Genomic DNA, 26,896 nt, shown 5'->3' with positions numbered 1-26,896 from the left:
TGATGGAAAGGAAAACGTTTATCCCAACATCAGCATCCCAAGGAGGAATGAGGTCATCACTGATGCAATGAGCTTTCTCAACTCCAAAGTTTCCACTTTCCATCCCTGCTAGTAATATCTAAATCTATAGGATTATGGTAAAATTCTTAATATTTGGACAAAAATTCTTAAAAATAGGACAAAAATTCTTAAAAATTCTCAGAATTAGGGCAACTTTCTTAAAAAATAACCACTTTACTTTCAGGCTGTTTGTTTTCCTCCTGCGTTTCCCAGCTTATGGAGATGGGGCTTTCACGGGATGCTCTCCACTTCTCCTGCTGTTTGGGGAATTTTTCAACCAAAAAAGGAAAAAGCAAGGGATTTTTTTAAGAAGGCAGAGCACTTGATCTGTCCTTGGGGATTATTGAACACTACTGCCAGCACCAAGTGATGGCACTTAGCATGATGGAGTGTTAATAACCCTATAACCTCAATGGGGAAACTGAGGCAGGGGCAGGCTGAGCAGAGACCTGAGCCCGGTGCAGAAGCTGGGACGCTGCTCCCAGTACAGAGGGGCTGGGGGCAGTCAGCGCACCCCGGGGTGCCCCAGCTCACTTCCAGCCCCATGGGGTGCTCTGCCCACACCGGCTCTGCATCCCCCAGGCTTCCTGCGGGGCTCCGCTCTGTGCATCACCTCTCCAAGCTTGCTCTGTAAAATGGGGCGAATAACATTCAGTTTGGTGTCTCCCAAGGGTTCAAAGAAGCTGCAGCCAGGGAGGCTATGTGGGGAGCCTGGTGATGACAGTGGCATGGCCGAGCGGTACGTGCTGCCTCTGTAGAAGCTGTGCATGGTGCCAGAGGGAGGAGGGATGCCCAGAAGCACCTCGTCACTCAGCGGGAGATGGGTCCGTCAGGCTCCAGCACCAAAGCTGCTACGAGGTTTCCCATCATCAGTCCCCAGCAAAGTGGTCCCAACACAAGCCCTGCAGTCCCTTCCTCCAGAAGATGCCCTGCCTCACCTCATCCCAGAGAAATGCTATTTGAACAGCTCAAAAAGTAGAGTAAAAGCCTGATTTTTTCAGCTGGGCTTTCAGTTCTCCCATCTTCCAAACCATAGCTCTCCACTTCGCCTGGACGCTCAGCCTGGGGTGGAGACAGGGTGGACGGGTCTGAAAATGCCTCCGCGGCTGAGCTTGCTGCTTTGTGCACGTCTGTGGTTTAGCAAATGATTTCACTTTCTACACATGGGCTTTGTCCTGTTTCTAAGAATTTACAGAACACCACATACACAAGACACTTCTCTTTTAATGGGCTTTTTGTTTCTATTTTAGGCTGAAACCTGAATAATTTGAAACGAAAGGACATTCTTGCACTGGAAGCAGCCCGGTGTGCGGCATAGCCCGGAACATGACCACGGAGAGTTTCGCAGAGTTCCTGAATAAACTCAAGGAAATCCACGAGAAAGAGGTCCAAGGTAAGGAAACGTGAGAAGTGTTATTAAAAACTAGCAGAGGTCCTTTTTTTGTAATGCCACCTTGACCTGTTTGGTTTGAAATAACCCAAAGGGAGGAGGAGCAGGTGTAGATTATGGAGCTTCACGAATTGGGGCTCAGCAAGCATCACCCATGGGGATGGGTGGGGAAGCAGGGTCACAGCCTGGCCCTCAGGGGACCACACCATCCGACAGCACCTTGGTGTGATTTATTCATCTTATCCCACTGGAGAACAAGGTTTGCTGAGAAAATCAGTAACTTTCTGGACCATGAGGAGGAGCAGAAGAGAGAAGGTGTCTCCTGCATCCGATATCTCTGTAGATATCCCACCTGCGGGAATCCCACTTGCTCCAAGCATTAATTCACAGAGGATTTGGCTCCTTTCCTGCTCCTGCTGTGGTGATAAAGGTGAATTGGGAGGTCTGGAGAATTGACATGCACACCCACTGCCATCTCCTCCGAGTGACGTGGACTGGAGTGTGTCTGGATACTGAGGGATCAAAGGGAAAGTGGAAAGGTGCAATAATCTGTAAGACAGCAGCAGCAGGAATACGAGGCTGTGTAAAAGAAAACCTTAGAGTCAGGTTAGATAGTTTATTCCTCCAGGGAATACTCCTCGGGTCATACATTATTAAAATAAGAACTATTAGGTTAAGCAACCAAATCCAATTGTTTTCCTATTAGAATAATTCCCAGTGTCAATATTATGAACAAAGCAACAGCGCTTTTGGAGGATTCTGGTTTATGAATTCATTCTTCTCTTGTGTAATTTCAAGCCATGTGAGAGTTAGAGGAAACTGTTGAGCAATTTAAACCACATGTTTACATCTACTTTGCATAAAATGGATTTGACAAGCTGTAACGTCTGCAGATCCATCAAGAAACGACGTTCTTGTTCAGCTGTAAATATCCTCCATGATGCTTTGCAGCCCTGAGTGTCATAAAATACTGCCCACCTGGTAAATGCGTGCCGTAATGAGAAATAAGTAGAAACAAAACTGCAACAGAATTTTTGGGGGTGGGAGGGAAATGCAGACTCACTAAATAGTGGAAATACAAAATACGCTCCTATTTCCTACAACTTTTCCAGCGATATTAAACCGATATTGTTGAACACAGGCAATGTGTTATTCTTCTCAGAAATAAGGTTTGCAAATTGATGAGGTTTCTGCAAAGCCAAGCACCTTCCTGAAGTTCCACCATTGCGTTTTGTTTCTGAGTGCTGGGGAATTGGCAATGAATACTCACCTCTCCGCCTCTGTTAAATATTCCAGGTCTGCAAAGCAAGCTGACGGAGCTGACGACGGAGAAGTGCCGGTGAGCAACACCACGTCTGCTCTGCCCACGCGGCGGCGGGACAGAGGGCAGACGGGAGGTTACACCGCTTTGTTTTCAGACCTCCCGGGCTCTCAGCCGAGGCTGCCTGGTTTAGAAAGCACAGTTTGCCTTTCTGGCTCTGCCAAGTTTAAACCTTTTGGTGACTTTCACCATGCAAGCCCCCCGCACAGGAGGGACCTGGGGTGATCCCAGCCCACCTCCAGTTTGCCTTTTACCTACAAGGAAAGGCTGAGGGAGCTGGGGAAGAGAAGGCTGAGAGGGGACCTTATAAATGCCTACAAATACCTTAAGGGTGGGTCTCAAGAGGATGGGGCCAAACTTTTCCAGTGGTCCCCAGCAACAGGACAAGGGGCAACGAGCACAAACTGAAGCAGAGGAAGTTCCTGCTGAAGATAAGGAAGAATTTCTTCCCTCTGAGGGTGACGGAGCCCTGGCCCAGGCTGCCCAGGGAGGTTGTGGAGTCTCCTTCTCTGGAGATATTCAAGACCCACCTGGACGCGGTGCTGTGCAGCCTGCTCTGGGTGACCCTGCTTCGGCAGGGGGTTGGACTGGATGACCCAGAGAGGTCCCTTCCAACCCCGACCATTCTGTGATTCTGTGAGTCTTCCCATCAGCAAGCGATGCTCGTGCCAGTGGGCGCTTGCTCTCTTGGGAAGAAATAAACTGGGAGGAAGCAACCTGCTAAATCCAAGGGTGGGTGTCGCAGGGCAGCATCTGGGCTCTAAAAAACACATGTGTTTCCCCTCCTGCCACCCAAGCACAAGCAGTTCAGCCATACCAGTGTGAACAGCACAGCAGGCTCAGGGCAGAAATCCTTCCCCTTGACAGGGCACGGCAGATAAAGTCACAGATATTGGCGAGAAATCTAATAACCCTTTGTTCTGTTTCTTCAATTAGTGATGCTCAGAGAATTGAAGAGCTGTTTGCCAAAAATCACCAGTTAAGAGAACAGCAGAAGGTCCTTAAAGAAAATGTAAAGGTGTTGGAAAACAGGTAAGATTTCTTTTTCGATGAGGTGCTATTCAGTTGAGTGAGTGAACCTTCCTAGGGGAGAGTCCAAGGTTTGCTGTCTTCCCAGGAGCGGGATGTAGCGCCTGAACCTCTTGTTTGCTCATACTCAGCTTCTGGGAGATCCGGGGAAGCCCAGGCACGTACAGAGGAGCTTTCCTAAGCTGATGGTGGTGGGATTGGATTGGGGGGGTGGAAAGGCCAGGGCAGGGCTGCATGGATGATAACCTCTCTCACCAATTTTGGGTGATGGACTGGGTGCTCACGCTTCTCCATGGGGAGAGCAGGAGCTTCTTTCCCCCATGGCAACCGTGTAGTAACAAGCTGCCGGCCGCGGGTTTTCCTCCAGGCTGCGAGCAGGTCTCTGTGACAGATGCATGGTCACACAGGAGCTGGCGAAAAAGAAGCAGAACGAGTATGAGACCTCCCATTTCCAGAGCCTGCAGCACATCTTCATCCTCAGTACGTACCACCACCTGCTCTAAGCTCGCCTTTGCCTGCCTGGGTCCTTGCTCAGTCAAAGCCTCTCCCAGATATTTGCATGTGAGCCCCCCCTCAGACCAGGCACCCAGGAGGGCTTTGGGGACAGGGAGAGGGGAGGGAGTCAATGTCAGTGTGAGGGTCTTGAAAACTCAGACCTGACCAGGACTGTGGATGGCAGCCCACGTCCCCCCCCAAGCAGAGATAACCACTTGCACACAAAGTGGTGGAGCTGGGGGGTCGCAGCCTTCTGCATCTCCAGAAAAATGAGAGATGCTCACGCCGAGAGCAGCCCCAAGCTGGCCAGGTCCCATCAGCTGCCTGGAAAAAAGTTGCATTTGTCACCGCAGAGGCAACACTCCGGCAAAGTCACAGCAGCAGCTCAGCACCGGTAAATGGAAATCCAGCAGCACGTGTGATGGATCTTCTCCCGAGGCTTTGGCAGAGCTCCCAGCACTGCTCCAGCTCCGGGTGTTTTTCCCTGGGGATCTGGCTGGCCCAGGGAGGGTCATGGGGCTAAAGGAGATAGGGCGTTCGGAGAGACGGAGAGGTGCCAGCAGCCCTTGGTTCACCTCCCCTGTTATGCCATTGCTCCCCGAGTGCTGCTTTTGAGCAGCAGCAAGCCGAGGTGGCAGCCCACCCTGCCCGAGAGCCTTCCTGCTCACTGCTTCCCGCTGCTGTGCCTGGCTGCTGGGTGCTCGCATCTCCCTCAGCCTTTGTCCAATCCCCCCAGAGACCCCCATCCCTCCCACTAACACAGCACCCGCTCATCGTAGGCAGCGATGGTGCTCACAGGCAGGGTGCTGGCTGTGTCCATCCCACCATGCTGCAGCCATTGCCTCGTCGGGGTCTCCCCCGGAGCTGGATGGGCTGCAAGCAGACCCCAATCCTGATCAAACCTCAGTCAGAAAGTTGCTCCCTTTTATCTCCCCCGGCGTGTTTTCAGAGAAGGAAGGAAATTCAGCATCCCTTCGCAACCTGGTGTCACTCCCCCCTCCTCCCCTGTGCAGCCCAGCAAGCTGCGAGGAGCATCAGCTCTCTTCTTACAGTGCCTGAATCCATGGCACAACTTGTGTCCCTGCAGCTAACGAGACGAACCGCCTGAGGGAAGAGAACAAAACTCTCAAGGAAGAATTGAAGAGGCTCCGGAGCCTGGAGTAAGCACTCTGCTATGTTTCATTCATTACGAGGGGTATCGGTAAGGACAGAGGCATCCCCACCGCTGGGCAGGGCCATGTCCAGACAGCAGCGTCCTCAGGGGGATCTTAACATCTAATTCCCATGGGCTGCTGTAGAAGTCAGCCACTGAAACACCCGTAATGGTCTCTAAGTCCTTGTTGACTTTTGCTCACTCTCCTGTTCACCTGCATCCAAGGATTCAGTTTTTGGGGAACAAGGGTATTCAACCATGGGGACTGCTCATGGGATGCAAAGCACTGGGCAGCTTGCCTTGGCCACAGACCTAAGCCTGGGCTTCCATGGCTTTTCCATGGCACCAGCTCCCCTCCTGCAGCTACCAGAGAGGGTCTGTGGGAAGCAGGTTGTGGTTTTGGGGAAGGAGAGTGACACACAAAGGACTGAGACAGGACTGAGAGGGAAGAAGGGATCTGCACCAACAGGTTCGTAAACCCACAGAGCGCTGTGCTGAAAGCCAAGTAACCTGCCAGGCTGGCCAATATATACAGATCTGCTCATTCCTCAAGGGTTTAAAGTCCAGAGGAATTAGCACTGAGGGATTAGTTTAGAAATGTGTTTTCTTTGGAGCACAGAAGCACCATCCGCTTAAAGAGAAACCCTCGCTTTTACTGCCCAGTGCTTCCCAAGGCCTGAGGAGTTTCAGAGCTGTAGGCTGGGCTGGGTTTGCTGAGCACCAAGTGCTCCTGCTCAGCTCTGCTCTTCCCTGGGCTGCTGGATAGGAAGACTTCCAGCCAAACACCCATGTCTCAGCATCAGGGTCCAGCCAAGACCTTGTCCATGACACAAATGTAGGTCTCCGAGACTCGTTGACTCCCTCATAGTGACCAAGAGAATCAGTCCCACCAGCTCGATATGGTGAAAGGAGACAGCCACCACATCCCCGTGCTGAATCCACCCCTACATCAGGATGAAAGCCCAGCTGGGGACATACAGGTTCTCACAGAGCTTTTGCAATAGCTGCAGTTGGGTTTTGGCTTACCCAACGTCGTGGCTTCCTGCGATGTTACCCATGGCCAGGTGGGGAAATCAGAACTTGAGCTGTCATGCTGGTTCTGTCCCATGCTCCAGACTGCAGCTGAGCTAGCAATAAGGTGCAATAGAAGGAGATGAGTTTGAGGATCCGGTATATCCACATATGTATCTATATAAATACTTGTATTTATATATCAGGCTCTGTAACTCAGAGCTCCCAGCACAGTGGCTCTCAAATCTTCCTTCTCCTGCCCCTTCTCATTCATTCATGTCCTTTTCCTTTCAACCGGGACAGGACAAAGCCCCCAGGAGTCACCTCCAGAGAGAGCAGCTCCACCCCAAGCTCCCCCTTGGCTTTACTGTCCCCAGCAAGCAGGAACACCAGCACCGAGAAAGCAGCTCACAGGGGAGCCGAAGAAGCCCACCAAGAGGTGCCGGGCCTCGAGCTGGGAGAAGGTGGGTGCTGTTGGCTCCCGCCACACTGAAGGGACCTGAGGATGGGAAGAGTACTTGAACTGTGGTGCAAAGCTGCTCTGGGAAAGGGTCTGGAGAGCAAAGACCAAGCTTTCAGCAGCTCAGATAGACGCTGCCATGGACAGGATAGCTGCTGGGGGGAACTGCATGTCAAAGGACAAACACACCCCTCTGCTTTAGAACAAAGGAGTGTTTGGGTGCCCTCCATGTAAGAGAAGTGCTGTGCAGGTGTGGACCCGCCACCCATTTCATGCAGAGACCATGTGGTTGCCTTGCTGCCACCCACACATGCAATGGAGGGTACGTTCAATCAGGTGCTGGCTTGAGCCGGAAGGAAGTTTTGGCTCGAAATCTTCAGTATGAGGTGGTTGGTGCCAGCCAGTGTCGTCCTCGGGAGTCTGTGAGACTCCAGCACACAGCAGGGCAGGACAGCCTGCAACTGCTCTGCGGGACTGTCACGGTGGCTGGCTGTGTCTTTTTTTGCAGAAAAGCCTGCAGGACAGAGAAGCTCTCCAAGCAGCAGGACTTCCCCGAGCACTGTCCTCCACGAAGTCAACCTCGCAGAAATGGTGAGTTGCCGGAGGTCGCCTGATGTCCTCAGGCCTTCTCCCCACCACTGTGATAATCTGAACTGGATCAAGGGGGGTGGACTAGGATAGAGAATGAGTAGGAAGCACTTAGGGGATAAAATGATGAGCTGGACTTGGGTAGCTTGTGATTTCCAGAGCCAGCGAGGGCTCTTACCAAACACCAGATGCATCCTCTTTGCAGAAATTGCCGCTCAGTGCAAGTGAAGCATGTGGAGTTTGGCGTGGACTCCTGTCCCCACTGTGAGCATTCACATCTTTCTTTCCTCCCGTGCTTATCACAGAATCACAGAATCACAGAATAGTAGGGGTTGGAAGGGACCTCTGTAGGTCATCTAGTCCAACCTCCCTGCCGAAGCAGGGTCACCTACAGCAGGCTGCACAGGACCTTGTCCAGGCGGGTCTTGAATATCTCCAGAGAAGGAGACTCCACAACCTCCCTGGGCAGCCTGTTCCAGTGCTCCGTCACCCTCAGAGGGAAGAAGTTCTTCCTCATGTTCAGCTGGAGCTTCCTCTGCTTCCGTTTGTGCCCATTGCCCCTTGTCCTGTCGCTGGGCACCACTGAAAAGAGCTTGGCCCCATCCTCCTGACACCCACCCTTCAGATATTTGTAGGCATTTATAAGGTCCCCTCGCACCCTTCTCTTCTTCAGGCTGAACAAGCCCAGTTCCCTCAACCTCTCCTCGTAAGGAAGATGCTCCTGTCCCCTCACCATCCTTGTAGCCCTCCGCTGGACTCTCTCCAGTAGCTCTTCATCTTTCTTGAACTGGGGAGCCCAGAACTGGACACAGTACTCCAGATGAGGCCTCACTAGGGCAGTGTAGAGGGGAAGGAGAACCTCCCTCGTCCTGCTGGCCACACTCTTCTTGATGCACCCCAGGATCCCATTGGCTTTCTTGGCAGCCAGGGCACACTGCTGGCTCATGGTTAACCTGTCGTCCACCAGGACACCCAGGTCCCTCTCCGCAGAGCTGCTCTCCAGCAGGTCCACCCCAAGCCTCTACTGGTGCATGAGGTTGTTCCTCCCCAGGTGCAGGACCCTGCACTTGCCCTTGTTGAACCTCATCAGGTTCCTCTCTGCCCAGCTTTCCAGCCTATCCAGGTCACGCTGAATGGCAGCACAGCCTTCTGGTGTATCTACCACACCTCCCAGTTTGGTGTCGTCAGCAAACTTGCTGAGGGTACATTCTAACTCTTCATCCAGGTCGTTGATGAAGAAGTTAAACAAGACTGGGCCCAGTACTGACCCCTGGGGGACACCACTTGTCACCAGCCTCCAACTAGACTCAGCGCCGCTGATGACAACCCTCTGAGTTCTGCCATTCAGCCAGTTCTCTATCCACTTCACCGACCACTCATCCAGCCCACACTTCCTCAGCTTCCCTAGGAGGATATCATGGGAGACTGTGTCGAAAGCCTTGCTGAAGTCAAGGTAGACATCATCCACGGCTCTCCCTTCGTCTACCCAGCCAGTCATGTCATCGTAGAAAGCTATCAGATTGGTCAGGCATGATTTCCCTTTGGTGAATCCATGCTGACTACTCCTGATAACCTTCTTTTCTTCCACTTGCTTCATGATGGCCTCCAGGATAAGCTGCTCCATCACCTTTCCCGGGATGGAGGTGAGGCTGACCGGCCTGTAGTTCCCTGGGTCCTCCTTCTTGCCCTTTTTGAAGATTGGAGTGACATTGGCCTTTCTCCAGTCCTCGGGCACCTCTCCTGTCCTCCAGGACCTCTCAAAGATGATGGAGAGTGGCTCAGCAATGACATCCGCCAGCTCCCTCAGCACTCGTGGGTGCATTCCATCGGGGCCCATGGATTTGTGGACATCCAGATCACTTAAGCGATCCTTATCCTCCATAACAGCACGTCTAGCATCCTTAAATCCTCTGCCCACCATGCTGGTTCCTTTCTTGGATGTCTTGCTGGGGAAAGCTCTCGGGAGTAAAGGACCCAGGAAAACTGTGCTAAGCCACGTTTCAGTGTAGCTTATCCTGAGTTATAGAGCCAGCTCTCCATTAGCTGGGCAAACAAGAAGTTGGAGCACTAAGAAAGATGGAAAAGCCTGGAGAATATGTAAACTGTGGGAGCTGTGGGTACTGAGAACAAACACACCACAGCAGCCCTGCCCCAGAGCATCACAGATGTCTCTCCATCTGCAGCGTAATGAATATTCGTGTTTTCAGAGGGCCTGACATTCAGCGGTTGCAACTTTGTGCATTGATGCAAGCCTGCCATGCCTTTCAAACACAGAGAGTATGTGTCAGCCAAGGGATGCTGAGTGATATGGTGATACTGGGCACTGGGAGAGGAGACTGCAGGACCTGGAGCCCTGTTCCTGGTCATGGGAACTCAAGCCCACATGCACGCCCACATAGATGCTTCTGTTTTGGCACAGGATTTGCTTACCTGAACTCCACAGAAAACTTGAAAGAGCAGGTGAAAAAGGGTTTTGGTAAGGCTGCAGGCAGGCTGTGAGGATAATTAATAGGGATCACAGCAAGGGCTGGTGACATCTCCAGGTGGGCAGGGAAAAGTCAAGTCAGAACATGTGGTGAGCCTTTCATGACAGCAGATGGAGATGATAATGTCCTGGCCTTGCAGACGCGTACTCCACTGGAAATACACCCATCAAATCAACACATGCCAGGAGATGGCACTAATAAAGTCTAGTGGCCTGACTAGGGATCAGGGAATTTGCAGGGTCTTATCTTGGTTAAGCCACCGAACCATGGCTTGACTTGAGAGGAGGCACAAGACCTCCTGGGCTACAAATCAGTGCAGCCAGAAAATAAAGTGTACTGTAGATCCCGCTAGAAAACACGAAGGGGAAATTTCCTGGGAAAACCGGTGAACATATTGTTGAGATATTGACCAGAATTGTGTCAAACAGAGCACTTAGGACCTGTCTGTCTTGCTCACGCTGGTGAAGAGTTGTGTCTCCACTCAGCCGGGCTCCCCTTAGCCCCACGCTGCCCAAGGTGCACAGCAGGATGGCTCACCTGGAATTTCTCCCCCCGGCCGCAGGCATCCCAGAGGATCGCCAACCAGCTGCATGGAACCATTGCCCTGGTGAGACCCGGCTCCAGACCCTGCCTCCAGGAGCGAAGTCCTTCAGGGGCAGCAGTGTCCCCACCGGCGAGGAAGACTCCTCTCCCACCAGAGCGCGAGCACAGCCCCAGCCTTGAGGCGTGAGTTACCTGCTCATGGGGCATGGTGTGGGCCTGATCCATGGCCCATTGCAGCTGTCCCACTGGGCAGACTGCGATGAGGTGATCGGTAATCGCTGTATCTGCCCACCTTCTTCTCCAGACTACTCCCACAGCCTTAGGGAGGGCGGGGGTCTCCCAGTTTACAGAATCACACAGAATCACAGAATGTTAGGGGTTGGAAGGGACCTCTGTGGGTCATCTAGTCCAAAAGCAAGTTACACCAGCAAAAAATGACTGGAATCTAATCTGACAAGAACAGCTTCTTGTTACTCCAGCTTCTTCAGGCAGACCCAGAAAGCAAAGTGGGTGCCCCCACCTCCATCCAGAAGGAGAAGAACTTGCCTCACGGGAGGCAGCAATCCCTGTGCCTCCTTATCTATTCTAATGGGCTTTTCTGCAGGGCTCAGCACTTCCCTGGGCTTATCCTCCCCATTGATTTCAGAAGCGTCAAGCCAGCGAGTTCACCTGCAGAGACAGACGCTTTCCCAGAGTGGGAGTAGATCTGCTGAGCATTCCCGGGAAAAGCTCACGCGCACGGAAGCTGCCAGACAACCAGCAATGCAGGGACTCGGTTTGCAGGGCAGGCTCACGCACCATGCTGACCTTCTTAGCATGGCTGTAAAAATCTCCCATTGAGTGAGATTAGGGGAGGGTGGGCTGTTCCTCTGCCCTGAAGGTCTTCAGGCCCACCAAGGCACCAAGAAAGCCCAGTGGGGGTAGTCAGGATGCTTCTGGCTGTAAGGCACAGTTTGACAAGTGACTTCTCAGCAGCAGTGCTGAAGTGAGTGGTCACCGCATCCCCCACTTGCTCAACCCCCTGCCTGGAGCTGCCGTGGGACAGGGGACCAGGACAGCAGAGTGCTGTTGGTGGGATGGTGATGGATTTGTACACGGATGGTGACCGACCGCCAGCTGCTTGAACCCGGAGCCACCCAGAGCCACCAGGACCCTTGTCCCCAGCACAGCACCCAAAGGCACGGGCCAAGAGCTGCAGCAGGGAACAGGGCACATACACATCACCTGCAGGAGCTGGGAAATCACATGAAAATTCTCTAACTAATGTGATTTATTTTTCCTCCTCCTTTTAGATATTTAACAGCAAGCAAACAGGACTCTCCCAAGGTTGCTCCATCGTATGAAAACCTAAAACTGACCACCCGGAGAGAGCAGCTCTGTCTCCTCCACAAGCACCTTTCCCTGCACCAGCTGGGGCTGGCGAGCAACTGCGCCTCGGCCGACCGGGATGGCGGCAGCTTCTCCAGCCACTTGCTCAGAGCCAAGGACATGGAGGGCAGGACGAGGTCGCGTGATGGCTGGGAAGATCACGCAGCCTTGCTGAAGCTCCCTGCCGCCATGGTGTACGTGAGGGATCAGCAGCTGGAGGAGAAGCTGCACCTCCTCAAGCACAGGGAGCGGCTGCAGCATTTCCTCATGCAGCAGTGCCAGCCAGGCCAGCGGGCTGATGGAGACCCAAAGCCTGTGCCCGAGGAGCGGCCCCTCTCCCCATGGCTGAGCATCGTGCCGGGGTGCAAGGAGCAAAGGTCCTTCCTGGAGGATGCTGCAGATGGGAAGGAAGAGAAGGAGCTTTGGCTGAGCCGGGATGGCTCCGAGCTCCAAGAAAAGACGAAGGCAGCAAGGGACGATGGTGCAGACGCGCCGCTGGATCTGTCAGACTCCGGCCGTGGCAGGGAAACGGGCTGGCACAACCGCCGGGAGCCGCGGGGGGCCAGCAGCCCACGGCTGAGCCCGGGGGAGAGCCCCACTGCACCAGCAGCCTGCAGCCCCTGCGGGAGACACGGGGCAGAGCGGGACGACTTCTTGTACCACTGGCCCAGTGCCGCCCGGGCACTGCCGGGTGCTGTCGAGGAGGAGAAGGAGGAGGAGGATGCAGCTGTGGTGAGTATAGCACATGCTGGCATCATCCGTGGCCTCTTCCCCTCCCCAGGGTGTCTGGCACTGGTGCTGGCACCGTTCTGACCACCATTAATGCCCCATGGGAGGAAGGCTTTGCTGTGTGTGAAGCCAGCGGGAACATATTTGCACATGGCAAAGCCACAGCCGCCCAGCCCTGGCTCTCGCTCCCCACCTCCTCTCCCCTCCAGTGCCCGCAGGGTTTCTGCCCAGCTCCACGAACAGGCAGAGCCTGTGCCCCATCCTGCAGGTCGGCACAGGAGGGGTGCTGGGCTCCCCGCAGGTCACCTCCAGTGCACAAAAACACCTCTGCGATGCTCGTCTCCACGGGTGTCACAGTCATTGCCCAAGGTCTGGGGACGGCCCTTTCCTCCTGCCTGGCGAAGGCAGCATTTGTGCTCCCTGTATCCCACAGCTCCCGCTGTCACGGGCGCATCCGACAAACAGCTCCACGCCGAGAGACCCAGAGGCGCTTCCAGAGACCGGGGTGAGACTGGCTGTCAGTGCACAGAAGGGAGAAGCAGGTAAAAAGCCCCAGGCAAACGTGACATTTGAGAAGGCAAGAGCAAAAGGTGCATTTTGGTGAAGGTATCTCATGTCTGGGAGTTCTCTGTGCTGGGTTCTGCACACACCTGCAATCCCTGTCGACCAAAGCAGGAGATAACCAGGATGGGTCACCCTGCCAGGGACCCTGGTGCTCCTGGCTCCCAGCTCTTCTGAGCCACTGAAGACCTTCAGGTTTCACATTTCTGTCCTTGAGGGCTGGATTTTCAGCCCTAGTGAAGTCCAAAATTCAGGGTCAGTACCTATAGGGGGAAGATAACACCAGCTGTTGTGGAGAAGAGCCCAGTATCCCTGCCCAGCACACACCAGGAGCCTCCCCTGGGGTGGCCTTGCAAACCCTGCAGAGCACTCTGCACTCAGCTGCTGGGTGCCACCAATTTCTCCAGGAACTAAAGACGCCAGTTTAGCACTGAACCATCTGCAAAACCTGCTCCACTGGGAGGGGTGACAAGATAACGTTGCCCCTCCAGTATCACCCACCCCTCTCTGGGAAGAAGTTCAGAAGTCGCCCCAGCAGAGATGGGGAAAATACAAGAGGTTTGCAGGATCAGCACTGGAAAACCCGTCCCTGTCTGTGCCCCCTTGCTCCAAAGCGTGCCCTGTGCTGGCACAGCACGTAGGGGTGAGGGGGGACCGAGGGATGCTGCTACCTGCAGCAGGCAGGACAGGATGCTCTCCTCCCTTTCCCCACTCCATCCTCTCTAAAAGCCTTTTCCATTCCCAAAGCCAGCAGTGTCCTCAGTCGGGGGACACGCGGTGCTTTCTCCCTGCCCAACTGCCACGGGCCATGGGCACCCAGTTCGCCCGGGAGGGTGGGAGGCAGCTGCCATGGGGAGCGGAGCGGGAAGCACGTCTGCTGGGAGCTGCTTGGTACCAGCCTTACTGGCTCGGCCAGAAAGTTGAGCTCGCCTGGATTAGTTTGTCTGGGCGTGTCGGAGCGGTTTGGGAACACTCTCCAGAGCAGGATTGTGCACTGTGGAAAAAAAAAAAAAGGAGGGGAGTCCTCTGTGATTTACATGGTGAGCAGATATCATCATAGAAGAAGAATTTCAGCTGATTACATCCTGGGTGTGGGAATACAGGGCTTTCTTCAGTTCTCACCTTAAGGTCGACACAAAGCCCAGGAAACAATACACAAATATTTCTGCACTTTCTAGCGAACCTTAGCCCGCGGAAGGATGAAGTGGAGACGGGGTCAGGCCACGGGGCTCCAGGAGTGCCTGAAAGCAGCACCGTCTGCTCTCCCACCCAGGCAGGGGCTGCAAGGCAGGCTGCCCTGCTGACAGTCCCACCCTGGCTGGACCTGGGGGTCAGGAGCAAGAAGTATTGAGGTCCTGGGGTTCCCGTGCCCCTCGGAAGAGGGCACGGCTCCGTCCCCAGCCTGTTCTGCCCCTCCTTGGCCAGCATGGCTGTGCCACTGTGGGTGCAGACAGGGCGATGCCGCCGCCGGCGAGGCTCGGTGCCTGGCCCGGGCAGCTTCGCTCCGTGCAAAGGTCAGTGCATGCAGCTACGTGTCTGGGGTTGTGTGGCCTCGGGACCTGTGTGCAGCAAAATCCTTTTTGCTGGGCAGGGAAACAGTTCCCCTGCCTTTCCTTCCTCTGATCCTCAGCACATGTTACCTGCCGAGAGCCACCAACCAGGACCGGCAGCAAGCTTCGGGATTGTTCAGCCTGAAGAAGAGAAGGGTGATGAGGGGACCTTATAAATGCTTATAAATATCTGCAGGGTGGGTGTCAGGAGGATGGGGCCAGACTCTTTTCAGTGGTGCCCAGCGACAGGACAAGGGGCAATGGGCACAAACTGAAGCAGAGGAAGTTCCAGCTGAACGTGATGAAGAACTTCTTCACTTTGAGGGTGATGGAGCCCTGGCCCAGGCTGCCCAGGGAGGTTGTGAAGTCTCCTTCTCTGGAGACACTCAAGACCCGCCTGGACGCAGTCCTGTGCAGCCTGCTCTGGGTGACCCTGCTTCGGCAGGGCGTTGGGCTGGGTGACCCACAGAGGTCCCTTCCAACCCCTGCCATGCTGGGATTCAGTGATTCTGTGATTGTCCATTCTGACCTCTTTACCCAGACACATTTCTCCTCACATGGGTCTCAAACCGGAAGGCTCAATATAAGATTTTAAATACCCCTCAGCTTCCCAACCCGCATGTGTCCATGGACTTCAGGGCAGTGCTTCAGACCCTGGGGTAGCAAAGTCCTCTGGATACAGTTTTATAGTGAGCTGGTTCCCCAGCAGAGTCCTGCTGGATCTCCCATAAACATTCATTTCAAGCCACGTAGCTCAGAGTGCCTCTGCTTTGCAACATATTGCTGAATCTGTGTTCTGCCTCGATGGCTCTCAGAGCCTGGACTGGTGGGTCTGCATCTGCTCGTGAGATGGTCGGGCCCCCCCACCAGCCAAAAACCCCTTCCCTTTGTGTTTCCTTAGAAGACGATGACGCTGAGTCTGGGAAGCAGGAATCTGACGAGCCGGACACGACAGACAGTGAGGTGCGTTTGCTCTTCTCAGCCATTAGGTTAGGCTCTCAGGTCCAAGAGGTTTAAGATGGGTTGTTCCCATCCGAGCTCACTCCGGAAGGTGATGGCTCTTCCTACAGAGGATGCCAAACCCCATTCCCACACTGTTACACAACTTGCTGCTGAGGGACAGACATATCACTCTTTCCAGCTAGTCAAGAGGGTTTGTGAGCAACAGCATTTGTCACCACTCTGTAGCAATGGTCACAAAGGTCCCCAGCAATGCCACCGGGCCATCAGCTCCCTGGGAAAGTGGAGTAATTTGTAGACTGACTGCTCTTCTTGTCGGTGTAGGTGGCTGCCCCATACGAAGACGATATCCTACAAGAAGCCCAGGTTGATGGGAAATATTTTTGCACCAAAGAAAAAACTCATGCGCTGCAGAAGAAGAGAAAAAGAGGACAAGATCCCTGGACAGAAGGTAGGAAGGAGGAATTCCTCGTGGCATCACGCAGCTTCCCGAGGGGCTTCTGTGAGAAATACCCGAGGGCACCAGCCGCCTTCCTGGCAGAGGAGAGGAGGGTGCTCCTCTGCTGAGTGCACGCCATGCTGCAAACAAATGTTTGCCCAAGGTGGTACAGCGGAGTCTTTCATTTCACTGCGATACGACGCGCTGCATCGTGTTTTGGCAACAGTTGTGTCTCCAGCCGGAGGAGCCCCTGCTAATGGTTAGCCCAAGGAGCCTGGGCAGGGTGGCCAGGAGAGCATTCCTGAGCACCTAAGCTAACAGGGCTAAGTCCCTCATGTTTGCTTAGCCAGTCAGGGAGGTGGGGATTGGAGACGGCCAAATTCCCAGGGGTGAGTTATTGACATGCAGAGAAAGGTTTCTGCCAACTCTGTTGATCTTCCAGCGCGGCTGTGGAGGTTTCCCTGCCGACAGAGGAATGTGTTGTACCCGTGTTTCCTACAGGTGAATAAGCAGAAAACTGCTCCTGATAAGGGCAAGGATAAGACAGTGTGCCTGTCAAGCCCTGAAAGGTGCTCTGCCAGAAATACCCCGCTACTGAACCCTTCGTACTGTTGGTAAAGAAAGGGAAGTGTTGACCCAACCGTAAATGTAGAGAGGGCGGTTGCCTAAGCATGAAGGGAGCTGGTTTAACAGGCAAGCGCTGCCCTTGCTCTGTGCCCGGCCTTCGGGGGTGCCTGCTCGCTCGGTGGGTACCACCACAGCTGAGCGAGAAGAGGATTTGCTCTACACAACCAGCCGCTCGGAGCAACGGGAGGAAGCTGCCCCGTGCTCTGCAGGGCAGACACAATCCCACCCTCCGGGACTGGATGGGGATGTCCCGAGTGAGGGCTGGATGCAATTGTGGCAGCAATGGGGTGATGGAGAGGCATAACCCCTCTCTCAGCACGTGGTGTGTGCCGTGTACCACACTGGAAGGGGGTGAAAACCAAGTAATGCATCCTGCTGGTCTGGGTACCCTCTCAGGTACCCTCCTGCACTGGGTCAGTTCTGTGCCTATTTCTGCTTCCCATGTTTTCTCTGCTTCCAGGGTCACAGCAGCCTCCCCCAGGTACCTCTGCATCTCGAGTGTGAGAGGGGTTTCTTTTCACCTTTCCTTTGCTGAGCTTTGCTTCCTCCTGCGCTGTCTCTATTGCAGGATGAGGCCATGCTGACATCGTACATGTAAATCCATTGCTCTGAGGTTAACTGCTGCGGTCATCATGCTCTTTACAGGTTCTAAGAAGTCAATGAGAGGAAGAAAGAAAGTCAAAGTGGAGCAGTGCTCAGTGGGGATTACAAAGGAACCGGAGAACTGCTCTGCTTCCCACAACGATACCTCCAAGGAGAGCTAACAACAGGGCAGGATGAGAAGTGACACAGACGCTGCAGACCAAAGAAGACGGCTTGGAGACCTCACCATCCTGCCCATGCTGGGAGAGGGACTCCTCCTGCCATGCTGGGCCAGGCCGTGGGGAGTTTATAAGGACTCATTAATGAGAAGAGCACCCTGAAAATCCTCACTTAGTGCCCCAGGAGAGGCTAGGCAAGGAAGAGCCGTGCAGGTGACACCTGGAGCAGCCAGGTCTCTGCTGGTGGAGCAGCCAGGTCCTTGCTGGTGGAGCAGCGCATTCGGTGACCCCCAGCCCTGCGCCGGAGCAGACCCTTGGACTGGTGCTAGGAAGAGGGGATGCCTGCCTTGCGGCACTCACCCTGGATCAGGACCGTGTTCTTCCCTGGGATTTCATGCAAGGAGAACGGACTACCCAGAGCCCACTCCCCATGTGCGATGTCCCGGTGGTTGGCTGAAGGGTGGGGACCAAGCAGAACACCCAGGGCCCCATGCACAAACCTGCATTGATTAAATCCTGACCCAGGTTTCATACATGCGTGGATCTTGTTTGACCTGGAGAAAGCCCGTGGTTTTCTTTTCTAGTGAAGTGAGGAGCAAGCACGTGGGCAGGCAGGTGGGACATGTCCCTGGAGAGGACAGGGAGAAGAGCATGGGAAGGGAGAGTCTGCATGCTCCCTCTCCCCAAGGTGTCCTGCATGCCTGGAAAAGGCAGGTGAGTGAGACCCAGCTGTGGCTCGCAGCAGAGCACCGGCTCAGCAGTTCACACCGACCTTGGCAGGACTGCCGGGAGCTCGTTTTCGCCTGGATAATCTGTTCTTAAACAATTTTTTTCTGATGTGTTAAGCATGGGCAAGGTTTCCTTCAGCACCAAGTGACAGGGGTCTCCAGGCCGGGATGGGGTGAGAAGGGCTGCAGCGAGCATCCCCGCAGCCACGACATCGCACCAGCAGCCAGGCTGGGTTGTTCCTAGAGCGCGTTCGGAGAACAGGGCCAAAACGGAGAGAGACCAGAGGACAAGGGCCAGAGATGGCATCTGCCCTGCCTGGTGCACCATCATTTCCTTTACCCATGGTTATTTCTATTTAAATGTGATTTTGTTTGCCCATTCTCAAGAACGAAGGGCACTCCGCATCGAGCCAGGTGCCCAGCCAGCCACTCAGGCTGTCCAGAGCATCCTTTCTGCACACCCACAGCACATTCCCACCTCCCCACAGCAAGCAGACAGCAAAAAAAAAAAACCAACAAAAAAAACCCAAAAAGCCCCCGATGCAAGGGAGCAGGGGCAGGGAGATGGGTTTCTTCTGAGGGAGGTGGGCTCAGCCGCGACACTGGCTGTGGAGCTGGGAAAGGTGAATCCAGGTGGCCAAGGAAGGATCAGGGAGGGTGCGAGGGTGTCCAAGGAAGGTGGGGGTTTCCTGCTATACTCATTGCTGCCAGAATATTTCAGAGCAGCTAAACTTCCCAAGCTGAAAAATTATTCAGACTGCTCTCATCTTCTTCCCATCTCCACCATTTTGCAGAGCTCGTTGGATGCCATGGGGCATCTTCATTAGCAGCAGGCTGGCTGGGCAAGCACAGCCTCCAGATAACCCTTGGCAGAGCGGTGGGGCAGGACAGGGTGTTCTATCTAGCGCAGAGCATGTGGGTTAGCACGCGCCTACCTTCAACCTGTCCCAGGTGGACTGTAGCCCTTTGCCAGAAGTCATGTCTCTTGCTGATGGGTTTTTCCTCTTTGCATTCAGTCACATCTCTCAGCAACTTCCCGTTAACACCAGGCCAAACCCCAAATAAACAGAGTGAGGTTTGGTAGGCTGGAGTTACAGCAAGAATTTGCACCTCACTTGCACTGCTGTGGCAACCACCTCCCCCTGGAAAAAACACGCAGTAGAGGCTGTGCTTGGCCAGAGAACCTCCTTCGGGCTCAACCCTTTAGTCATGCTCTGTGTCGAGGAGCAGAGTCCCAGGTTGTGAGTTTCCCACTGGCAGTGGATATTCTGGGAATCAACGTCCTGGAGCTCTGTTATCAGAAATGCTGGAGATGTCCAGGTATTCTGGGAATCAACGTCCTGGAGCTCTGTTATCAGAAATGCTGGAGATGTCCAGGTTCTAGAGCGGCACTGGGTCTAACAGAGCAAGGGGCACCTCCATGCCCAGCACCAGCTGTGTTGGCGATGTCCCCTGTGCGGGTGAAGCAGGGGAGGTGGGTGGGCAGCACAGGAGGGAGCCCAGGGCTCTCATGGCATGGCCACTCGATGGGCAGACCTCAACTGGGAGAGCACCTTCTGCTGGGGACCAGCTCAGCCTGGTTAACGGCTGTCTCTCACTTCGCAACTCAGCACTGTGACGCGGACACGGCGCCCAGGAGCTGGCAGGAGGAGGGGACGGGCAGCCAGGGGATGCAGGGTTGCGGGCTGATTCATCCCAGCTCACAGCACCCATCGGACCACGGCCGTGGAAAGCGGATCAGAGCCACCGCTGGCACCTTCCCCTTTTGGTCCTGGGCAGCCAGCACCACGTCTGTCCGTTGCAGAACTGGATAAATCTGTCTTTCAAAAATACCCTATCTGTAAAAAAAAAAAACAACAAAGAAGTGGAAATGTAATCCTATGAAGAGGCCCCTCTTACTGAAGGGAGGCAGCCTGGGATCAGAAAAACTGAAGGAGGGAGGGAACTTTTATGTGAGTATAAAATCATCCCCTCCCTGTGATGATCCCTTGATAAGCAAAATGTGTGGATGTCCTGCCAAAAATAATGAACTCTTCAATTTCTTTTTTTTTCCACAGAGATTTTTTTTCCTCCCATTGCACAAGACCACAACAGAATTCACCTTCATTTATTGGACTTGTGTTTTCTTTTCTGTTGCGTCCTGCCTTTATCCAGCAGGCATTTTCAGCTGATGCCCCATATCTCCATTCAGGATGTGTTTGAGGGGCTGGCAGGGACACATATTTCAGAGTTAAGGCAACCCCGTAACTATAAGACCAAAAAACAGTTTTGTCAGCTCTGAGCGAAGTGCTCCTCTGAGCAGGTTGCTGAAGTGAAAGAAAACTTCATGCGTTGCACTCGATCCAGCCCTGGAAAGCCAGCTCCTACCCAGCCCCTGGCTCGCTGTTACCCCCCCACCATGTTGCGGAAGCATAGATAACTGCTGAAGACCATTAATTCTCTTAATTATGCTTGTTGTTCTTTTGTTCAAGTCATTCTTGACAGATAAATGCACCTGTTGATTTGGTGACACGCAGGCAGCCTCAGACTTGAACTATTCCGCTGTGACGAAGGAATCTGAGATCTGCGAGGAACCCTGGAGCTTCCCAGAGGTTTTCCGGATGCGGGTTCAGTTCTGCTCGAGGTACTGTGCTCGCAGCACACACTGGGCAGCGTTCAGCCCGGCGGGCTGCTCCTGCCTGCCCTGAGAGCACAGCAGCCTTTTAATAACTTCAGCGGAGTTTGGCTGATGCCTCCGAGAGGCATCTGTGTACCAGACCCAGCAAACTATGCTTTTGGCAGAGTTCAGTCATTTTTGTTGCCACATTTCTGTTCATCACAAGAAGGACGTTTAACACAATGATCCCCAACAAGCCACTGAAGTTACCCTCAGAGTTGTGACCCACAGAGCAATAAAGCAGGAGAGAAGCCGGCTGTCCCGTGAACAGACCGGTCCTTCTGGGAGGCTGGCAGCTCCCGTTTGTTTTGCTTTGACAAATTACAGCTCTGATGTCATCAGTGACGCGATGTAGGTAGGACGCCTGGGCGGGTCAACTGGTTTCCCAGAGGAATGGGTTCAGAGCACAGCCTGGGTTCACTCAGATCAGGGGTTGGCTTTGAAATTGCTCACAGATGTGACAGAGAAACGGTGTAAGCATTTCGGTTCACTTTTAGTCCACCCAAAATAGCAACAACTGGCTCCCTTATTGCCTGTCATGTGAAACAATTCCGGTAACAAACCATCGCAACACTTCTCTTCCTGATCCTTCAGCATCTGTACGTGCTGAATCATGCTCACGGCACAGATCGCCGCTCGCAGCTCGCCGGGTCCTCCCTCTGCATCAGCCTCCCACTGAACTCAGCAGTAAACCGACATTTTCAGCTACCCTCCACACTTCATTTGTAAAATTCCGTAAGAAAGAAGTTTGTGCAAATCTAGCTGTGAGTATAAATCTCCATCCTGGAAAAAAAGATGCCACCACACAAAGGTTCCTCTGTCACACATGTAATGGAGAGGGTGCCGTGCGGGAAGTAGGAAGTCCAACGAGCTCGAAGCAAAAGGGAACTGCGCTGGGGACGTGGCTGGCTGCAATGCAGGAACCAAAAGCACTAAAAACAGAGAAACATAGGATTCTTCCCCCTTGCGATCTTCTGCGGTGGTATTGCCTCTATGGTAATACATATTTTGAAGGTGGCTTAATTCATGCCCTTTCACAAGACTGAGCACCACTGTCTCTGTAGTGAGATGCTTTTAACAAAGATCTGATGGCTACAAAGATGGTGAGAGGACTGGAGCATCTCTCCAGTGAGGAAAGGCTGAGGGAGATCGGCTTGTTTAGCTTGGAGAAGAGATGGCTGAGAGGGACTCTTACAAACACAAAAACCCGCCTGGACGTGGTCCTGTGCGGCCTGCTCTGGGTGACCCTGCTTTAGCAGGGGGGTTGGACTGGATGATCCCCAGAGGTCCCTGCCAATCCTGACCGTTCTGGGATTCTGTGGTTCTGATCGGTAAGTGATGCCCATTTATAGTGCTGGCTCTGGAAACACAGCTTCACTCCTCAGTTCACCGCAGGACAACTCATTCCAGGCATCACTGAAGTCTTGCTTAAGTCTTGTTTTGGGGATTGAAGTGGACTGGGCATTTTGTGCAGGTCCTTCCCAAGGTCGGCTGCACCCTGCACGTCTGAACAAGGCAGCACGCACCCAGGCAGCCTCGCGTGCAGCTCTGCAGCACGCAGCCGGGAGCTCGGAGGGGACGGGGACAACTCGGGGGTTCAGAACAGAGCACAAGGGCAAGGCTTTACACGTTTGGAAGGAGGCTGTGGAATCGCGGAGAGGTTTAGCAAGTCCGGCATGCAGTGATGGATCTTGGAAGGGAGGGATCTGGGGACTGGGGAGTTCTTTTGCTGCTTTATTTCGAGCAAAGTTTATTGTAGGAGTTTTTGAGCCAAAGTGCATGTTCCTCCTGCATCCCTTGGGCATCACGGCTTTCTGCTCTGCCTTGACATTGTCATCAACCCTTCGAGAGTTCCCCAGCTCCACCAAAGCAGTGCTGCACACCCTGCTCTTACCAAACTCGCTGCTAGACGTGCTGATCTCCGGCGGAACCTCTCCAGAAAACACATTTTACTAGGCACTTCCATGAAAATTATTGATCTATTAATAACAGCATGTTAAGTGCGGCGCCACATGGTTCAGGGGAGGGGGTTTGACTCCTTCATTCACAAATCCTCACATAAACATCACATACATTTTTCTTGCCTCGAGCACACGGCCTTCCCGAGTGCAGAACTGTACGATTAAATCTACCAGCTCCGTGTTTTTTGAATCCTTTGTGTCACACGGGAGAGCCTGAGTCATTTCCAAGGCACACAGCTATCAGCACAGAGGTCTGCCGGCAATGTTGGCCTCCTGGGGCTCAGCGTGTTATTTTGCTGTAACTGGAAATCTGCGGCGAGAGCAGAGGATTGCGTCACCCACGGTGGGTGGGCACCCAGGAATCCAGGGGACATGGCCACTCCGCTCCAGCAGCGATCAGGAGAAACCAGGACTCCCACTGGAACCGACTGGAGGCAAATGAAAACCACCGCACTCCGTACGGCTAATGTACTGGTGGGCCCCACAGCTTGAGTCAAACCCATCTTGTGGGTTTGGGACGCAGAAGAAGAGCGATGGAGGTGGATGTGTCAGTGGAGAACAGGAGCGGTCCAACATGTGAATGTGGTTAGGAAGGGTTTCATGATTTCTTACATACGTAACACCTGAGGGAATGGTGCCTCCGGGCATTTTTGAGACATAGGAGGGGGAAGATGAGCTCAGGAGAATCCACAGTCCCAGAAACACGGTGGCTGGTCTTTAGATGGATGTGGTGAGTGTGAATCTTGGCTCCAAAAAGTGCTGGTTCCCCCTGGGCATGTTGATTTAAGGAGAGGATTTAAAAGGGGTGAGCTGTGATAGGACCTTTGGGACAAGCTCCTTGTATTAGAGGCTGTTCAGGAGAGAGGGGACGGTAAGCCCCGGATCCACGTGGCACTTAGGTGTCATCCTCCCAGGCTTCCAGAGCTCACCCTGGTCCCCCTGAGGCCTCTTGGATCCCCATCCACACCCCGCTCAGGCTGGAAAGATGTCTGCAGAAATTTCTGGTGCCTTGTCTTCATTCTAGCCGTTCCTCCAACTGGAAGGCTGTTCTTCTGGTTCCCAGCCTAAATATACTCATGACCTGTTTATCTTTGCTTGATTTTGGGCCATGATTTTGCAAAAATTATAACACCCAGCCCACATATGTACTTTAAAATGCTGTCTCGTATCAGATGTTTAGACCAAATCTTGCAGTTCTTGCACGTATCAAAATCCTGGTGACTTTGGTGACTCTACTCCCCATATGAGACAGGAATAAGGACTTGAAGGCTTGGCCCGCTCCACACCAGCTCCTTACTCCAGCAGCCCCCGACTGCTCAGACCTGTATCCACGCAGCCCAGGGCCTCCTTTACAGTAGAGCAGGAGTTCCAGGAGCAAAACACGCATGAGTGGAGTATTGGAGATTCAGAGTAGCACTTTACATGTGTGCAATAACGCTGTTGCAGATGCAGAACTACCTGCCTTCCCGTTTGTCCAGGGGTTTTGCAGAGCTTAAGATCGGAGCGTGCTTCAGCCCAGAACTCGAAGGTGCTGTGCAGCAGCACCGTGATGAGTCCGGCCTTTCTCCAAAACAGCATCGCTGTGTGTGAATTAGGAGCATCTCGAGCCAAAACGGAGATGGGGCTCCCTCCTTCCCCTCACTGCGGGGATTCCCTCGTTGTGAAACTGGGAGCGAAGGTTGCTCAGGGTTGTACCCAGCCGCTGCCACTCGTGGAAATGATGCTGACGTGCCGCCCGTCTGTTTTAGCGGCAGATTCCTTGAAACACGGCAACGTGCCCGCTGTACTCACGCGCTGTGAGCTCGTTCGCTTGTCAGATGTAGATGAAAGCTCCCCAGCATTAACAGCAGCAACATTCAAACCGCTAAATTCAGCTTTGAAGTTAGCAACCCACAAAGCTATGGAGGCTGGCTTCTTTCTGCCTCATCCTGCGCTGACTCAGTGGGACGATTTACATCCTACAGCTGTTTTTAGAAGGAAAGAATGAAAAAAAACACATTTGTTTTTTAAAATGCAATCTTGGGTTCTAGAGAATTGTTTGCAGCAAGCCCAGCTAGGTTTCCATGCCCATTTGTCCCTTGGCTTATTTGTTGAGCTCGCCAGCAGGAAGGATTTTAATTCCTTTTTATCCCAAATTATTTTTTTCCGCAGCCGTGATATGAGATGATTCTGCCAAATAATTTAGGCACAAGATCTGACCTATATTGAGCAACATAAGATACTGAGGATGTTCTTGGGATTTTAAAGGGAGAGTTTGTGTTTAACAGTAGGCTTTTTAATGGAACCCTACAAGAAAACATTGTCTGATGTTTCCTAGCCTAATCCTATTATTATTATTAAATACTCTTAATACTATAAGACAAGCGTTGATGTCCCACTTGCAACAGCATACAAAAAAGGATCTCATGAAACAGACATATAAAAAGTCATAGGACCTGTGTGTGTTTCATAGGACGGTTTCAAAATCTACCTTTTACTCAGTGCCCATGTTTCAGGTCATGTCATCAGACATCAGTTTCACTGCTGGTGTAAACTGCAAGCAGTATTAAGAGTTGTCATGTAGCTTCTTTAAACATATCTGGCACAGACATTTACCATTCTAAGGGTCCAACGTTGCAAATACATTAATACCTGCTTGCTTGTAAATATCTCAGTAGTTCCTCGTTAATGGCAAATTTGGTTCAATATGTCCATCTCTACGGGCAAAATCCTGCTTGGGAGCAGAGGCTGCTTCAGAGCATGTGAGGAGGGAAGCGCGGGAGTCTGCAAGGGCCATTTGGGATTTGGAGGAACGCAGAGGCCACCGGCACCCACACCCTGCTGTTCACAGCACCAGAGGCTTCACCCCACCCAGCAAAGCTCCCACACCTCCGCTGCCAGGCCCAGCAGCACCGACATCGTCGGTGCTCATCAACATCCTCCGAGGATGGCGGAGAGGGCAGAGGTTCTTACTCAGAGAGACGTCAGAGCACCATCCCGGGATGTGGCAGACGTTGGTTCAAGCGCCGAAGGGGTATGTTTATTCCGTGCAGCATAAACACACCAGTCCAGGAAGCAGCGTGCTGCGCAGAAATGCCTTGAGTCACTTTGTGGAGATAAACACGAAGTTTATGCTCTCCCAGATCCGGGTCTGCCTTGCCCATATACGGCCCACGATCAGCGTCGCCTTGGCTTTGCTTCAGGGGCTGGCAGGCGTGGGGATTCATCCCTCCGCACGGGTTTCGGGGGCTGCCGGTGAGTCTCAGGGCTGTGCATGGGGATCCATAGCGTGCATGGGGATCCGTGGCACGCACGGGGTCCCACACCCTTGGGGCCAGCGGGTTGGGGTCCACCCCAGCCCTGCAAGCCGGAGGGCCGGGTCCCAGACTGCCAGGCTGGAGTAAGAGCAGAACCGCCTCCGCCTGCGGTTGTAGCAGCAGTCTGATGCCCACAGCCGCCCGCCGATGGCTTTGGCAGACGAGTCCTCCCTGCCTGCAGGAAGGCCAGGAGACCTTGGGAATGGGTGACCACCAGAGTCAGTGGGGGTTTGGGTGGGGAGATGGAGGGAGGAGAAGCTTTAAAAAAATTATACAGCAGGTCTTTGAGTGGGGACACGGTGGGGTTCGTGTGGGGACACGGTGGGTGTTTGCGTTGGGGACAAGGTGGGATTATGTGTGGGGACATGGTGGGAGTTTTCTTGGGGACACGGTGAGAGTTTGCTTGCGGACATGGTGGGAGTTTGCTTGGAGACATGGTGGGAGTTTGCGTGGGGACACGGTGGGAGTTGGCATGGGGACACGGTGGGAGTTTGCGTGGGGAGACGGTGGGAGTTGGCATGGGGACACAGGGCCAGGAAGGGGCACGCCGGTAAAGCCCCTGCCAGCCCGGCGGGGGCGCCACCGAGCAGCCTGGGCCCACGGAGCCGTTGCGCTCCGGCGCTAGGACCCAGCAGAGCCCCAACGGCCGGTGAGAGAGGGCGGGGCTACCCGTGAATCGAGCCAATGAGCGCCGGGCCGCTGTCGGGCTTATTTATATCCCGGC

The 26,896-nt window shown here is 53.6% G+C and overlaps 1 protein-coding gene across 1 annotated transcript; it reads left to right on the top strand.

The window, feature by feature from the left end:
• The first annotated feature begins 1,386 nt into the window (after window positions 1-1,386).
• Window positions 1,387-17,534, top strand: RBBP8NL (RBBP8 N-terminal like). Its single transcript, XM_075438570.1, has 13 exons — window positions 1,387-1,453; window positions 2,747-2,789; window positions 3,708-3,803; window positions 4,168-4,280; window positions 5,383-5,455; window positions 6,763-6,923; window positions 7,428-7,510; window positions 10,556-10,719; window positions 11,829-12,636; window positions 13,067-13,175; window positions 15,646-15,707; window positions 16,029-16,155; window positions 17,416-17,534. The coding sequence occupies exons 1-13, from the start codon at window positions 1,387-1,389 to the stop codon at window positions 17,532-17,534; spliced, it is 2,025 nt and encodes a 674-aa protein (XP_075294685.1).
• The last annotated feature ends 9,362 nt before the right edge of the window (window positions 17,535-26,896 follow it).

Source organism: Opisthocomus hoazin, chromosome 18, assembly GCF_030867145.1.
Source record: "Opisthocomus hoazin isolate bOpiHoa1 chromosome 18, bOpiHoa1.hap1, whole genome shotgun sequence".
Lineage (NCBI taxonomy): Eukaryota > Metazoa > Chordata > Aves > Opisthocomiformes > Opisthocomidae > Opisthocomus > Opisthocomus hoazin.
This window is presented reverse-complemented; position numbering and strand designations above follow the sequence as displayed.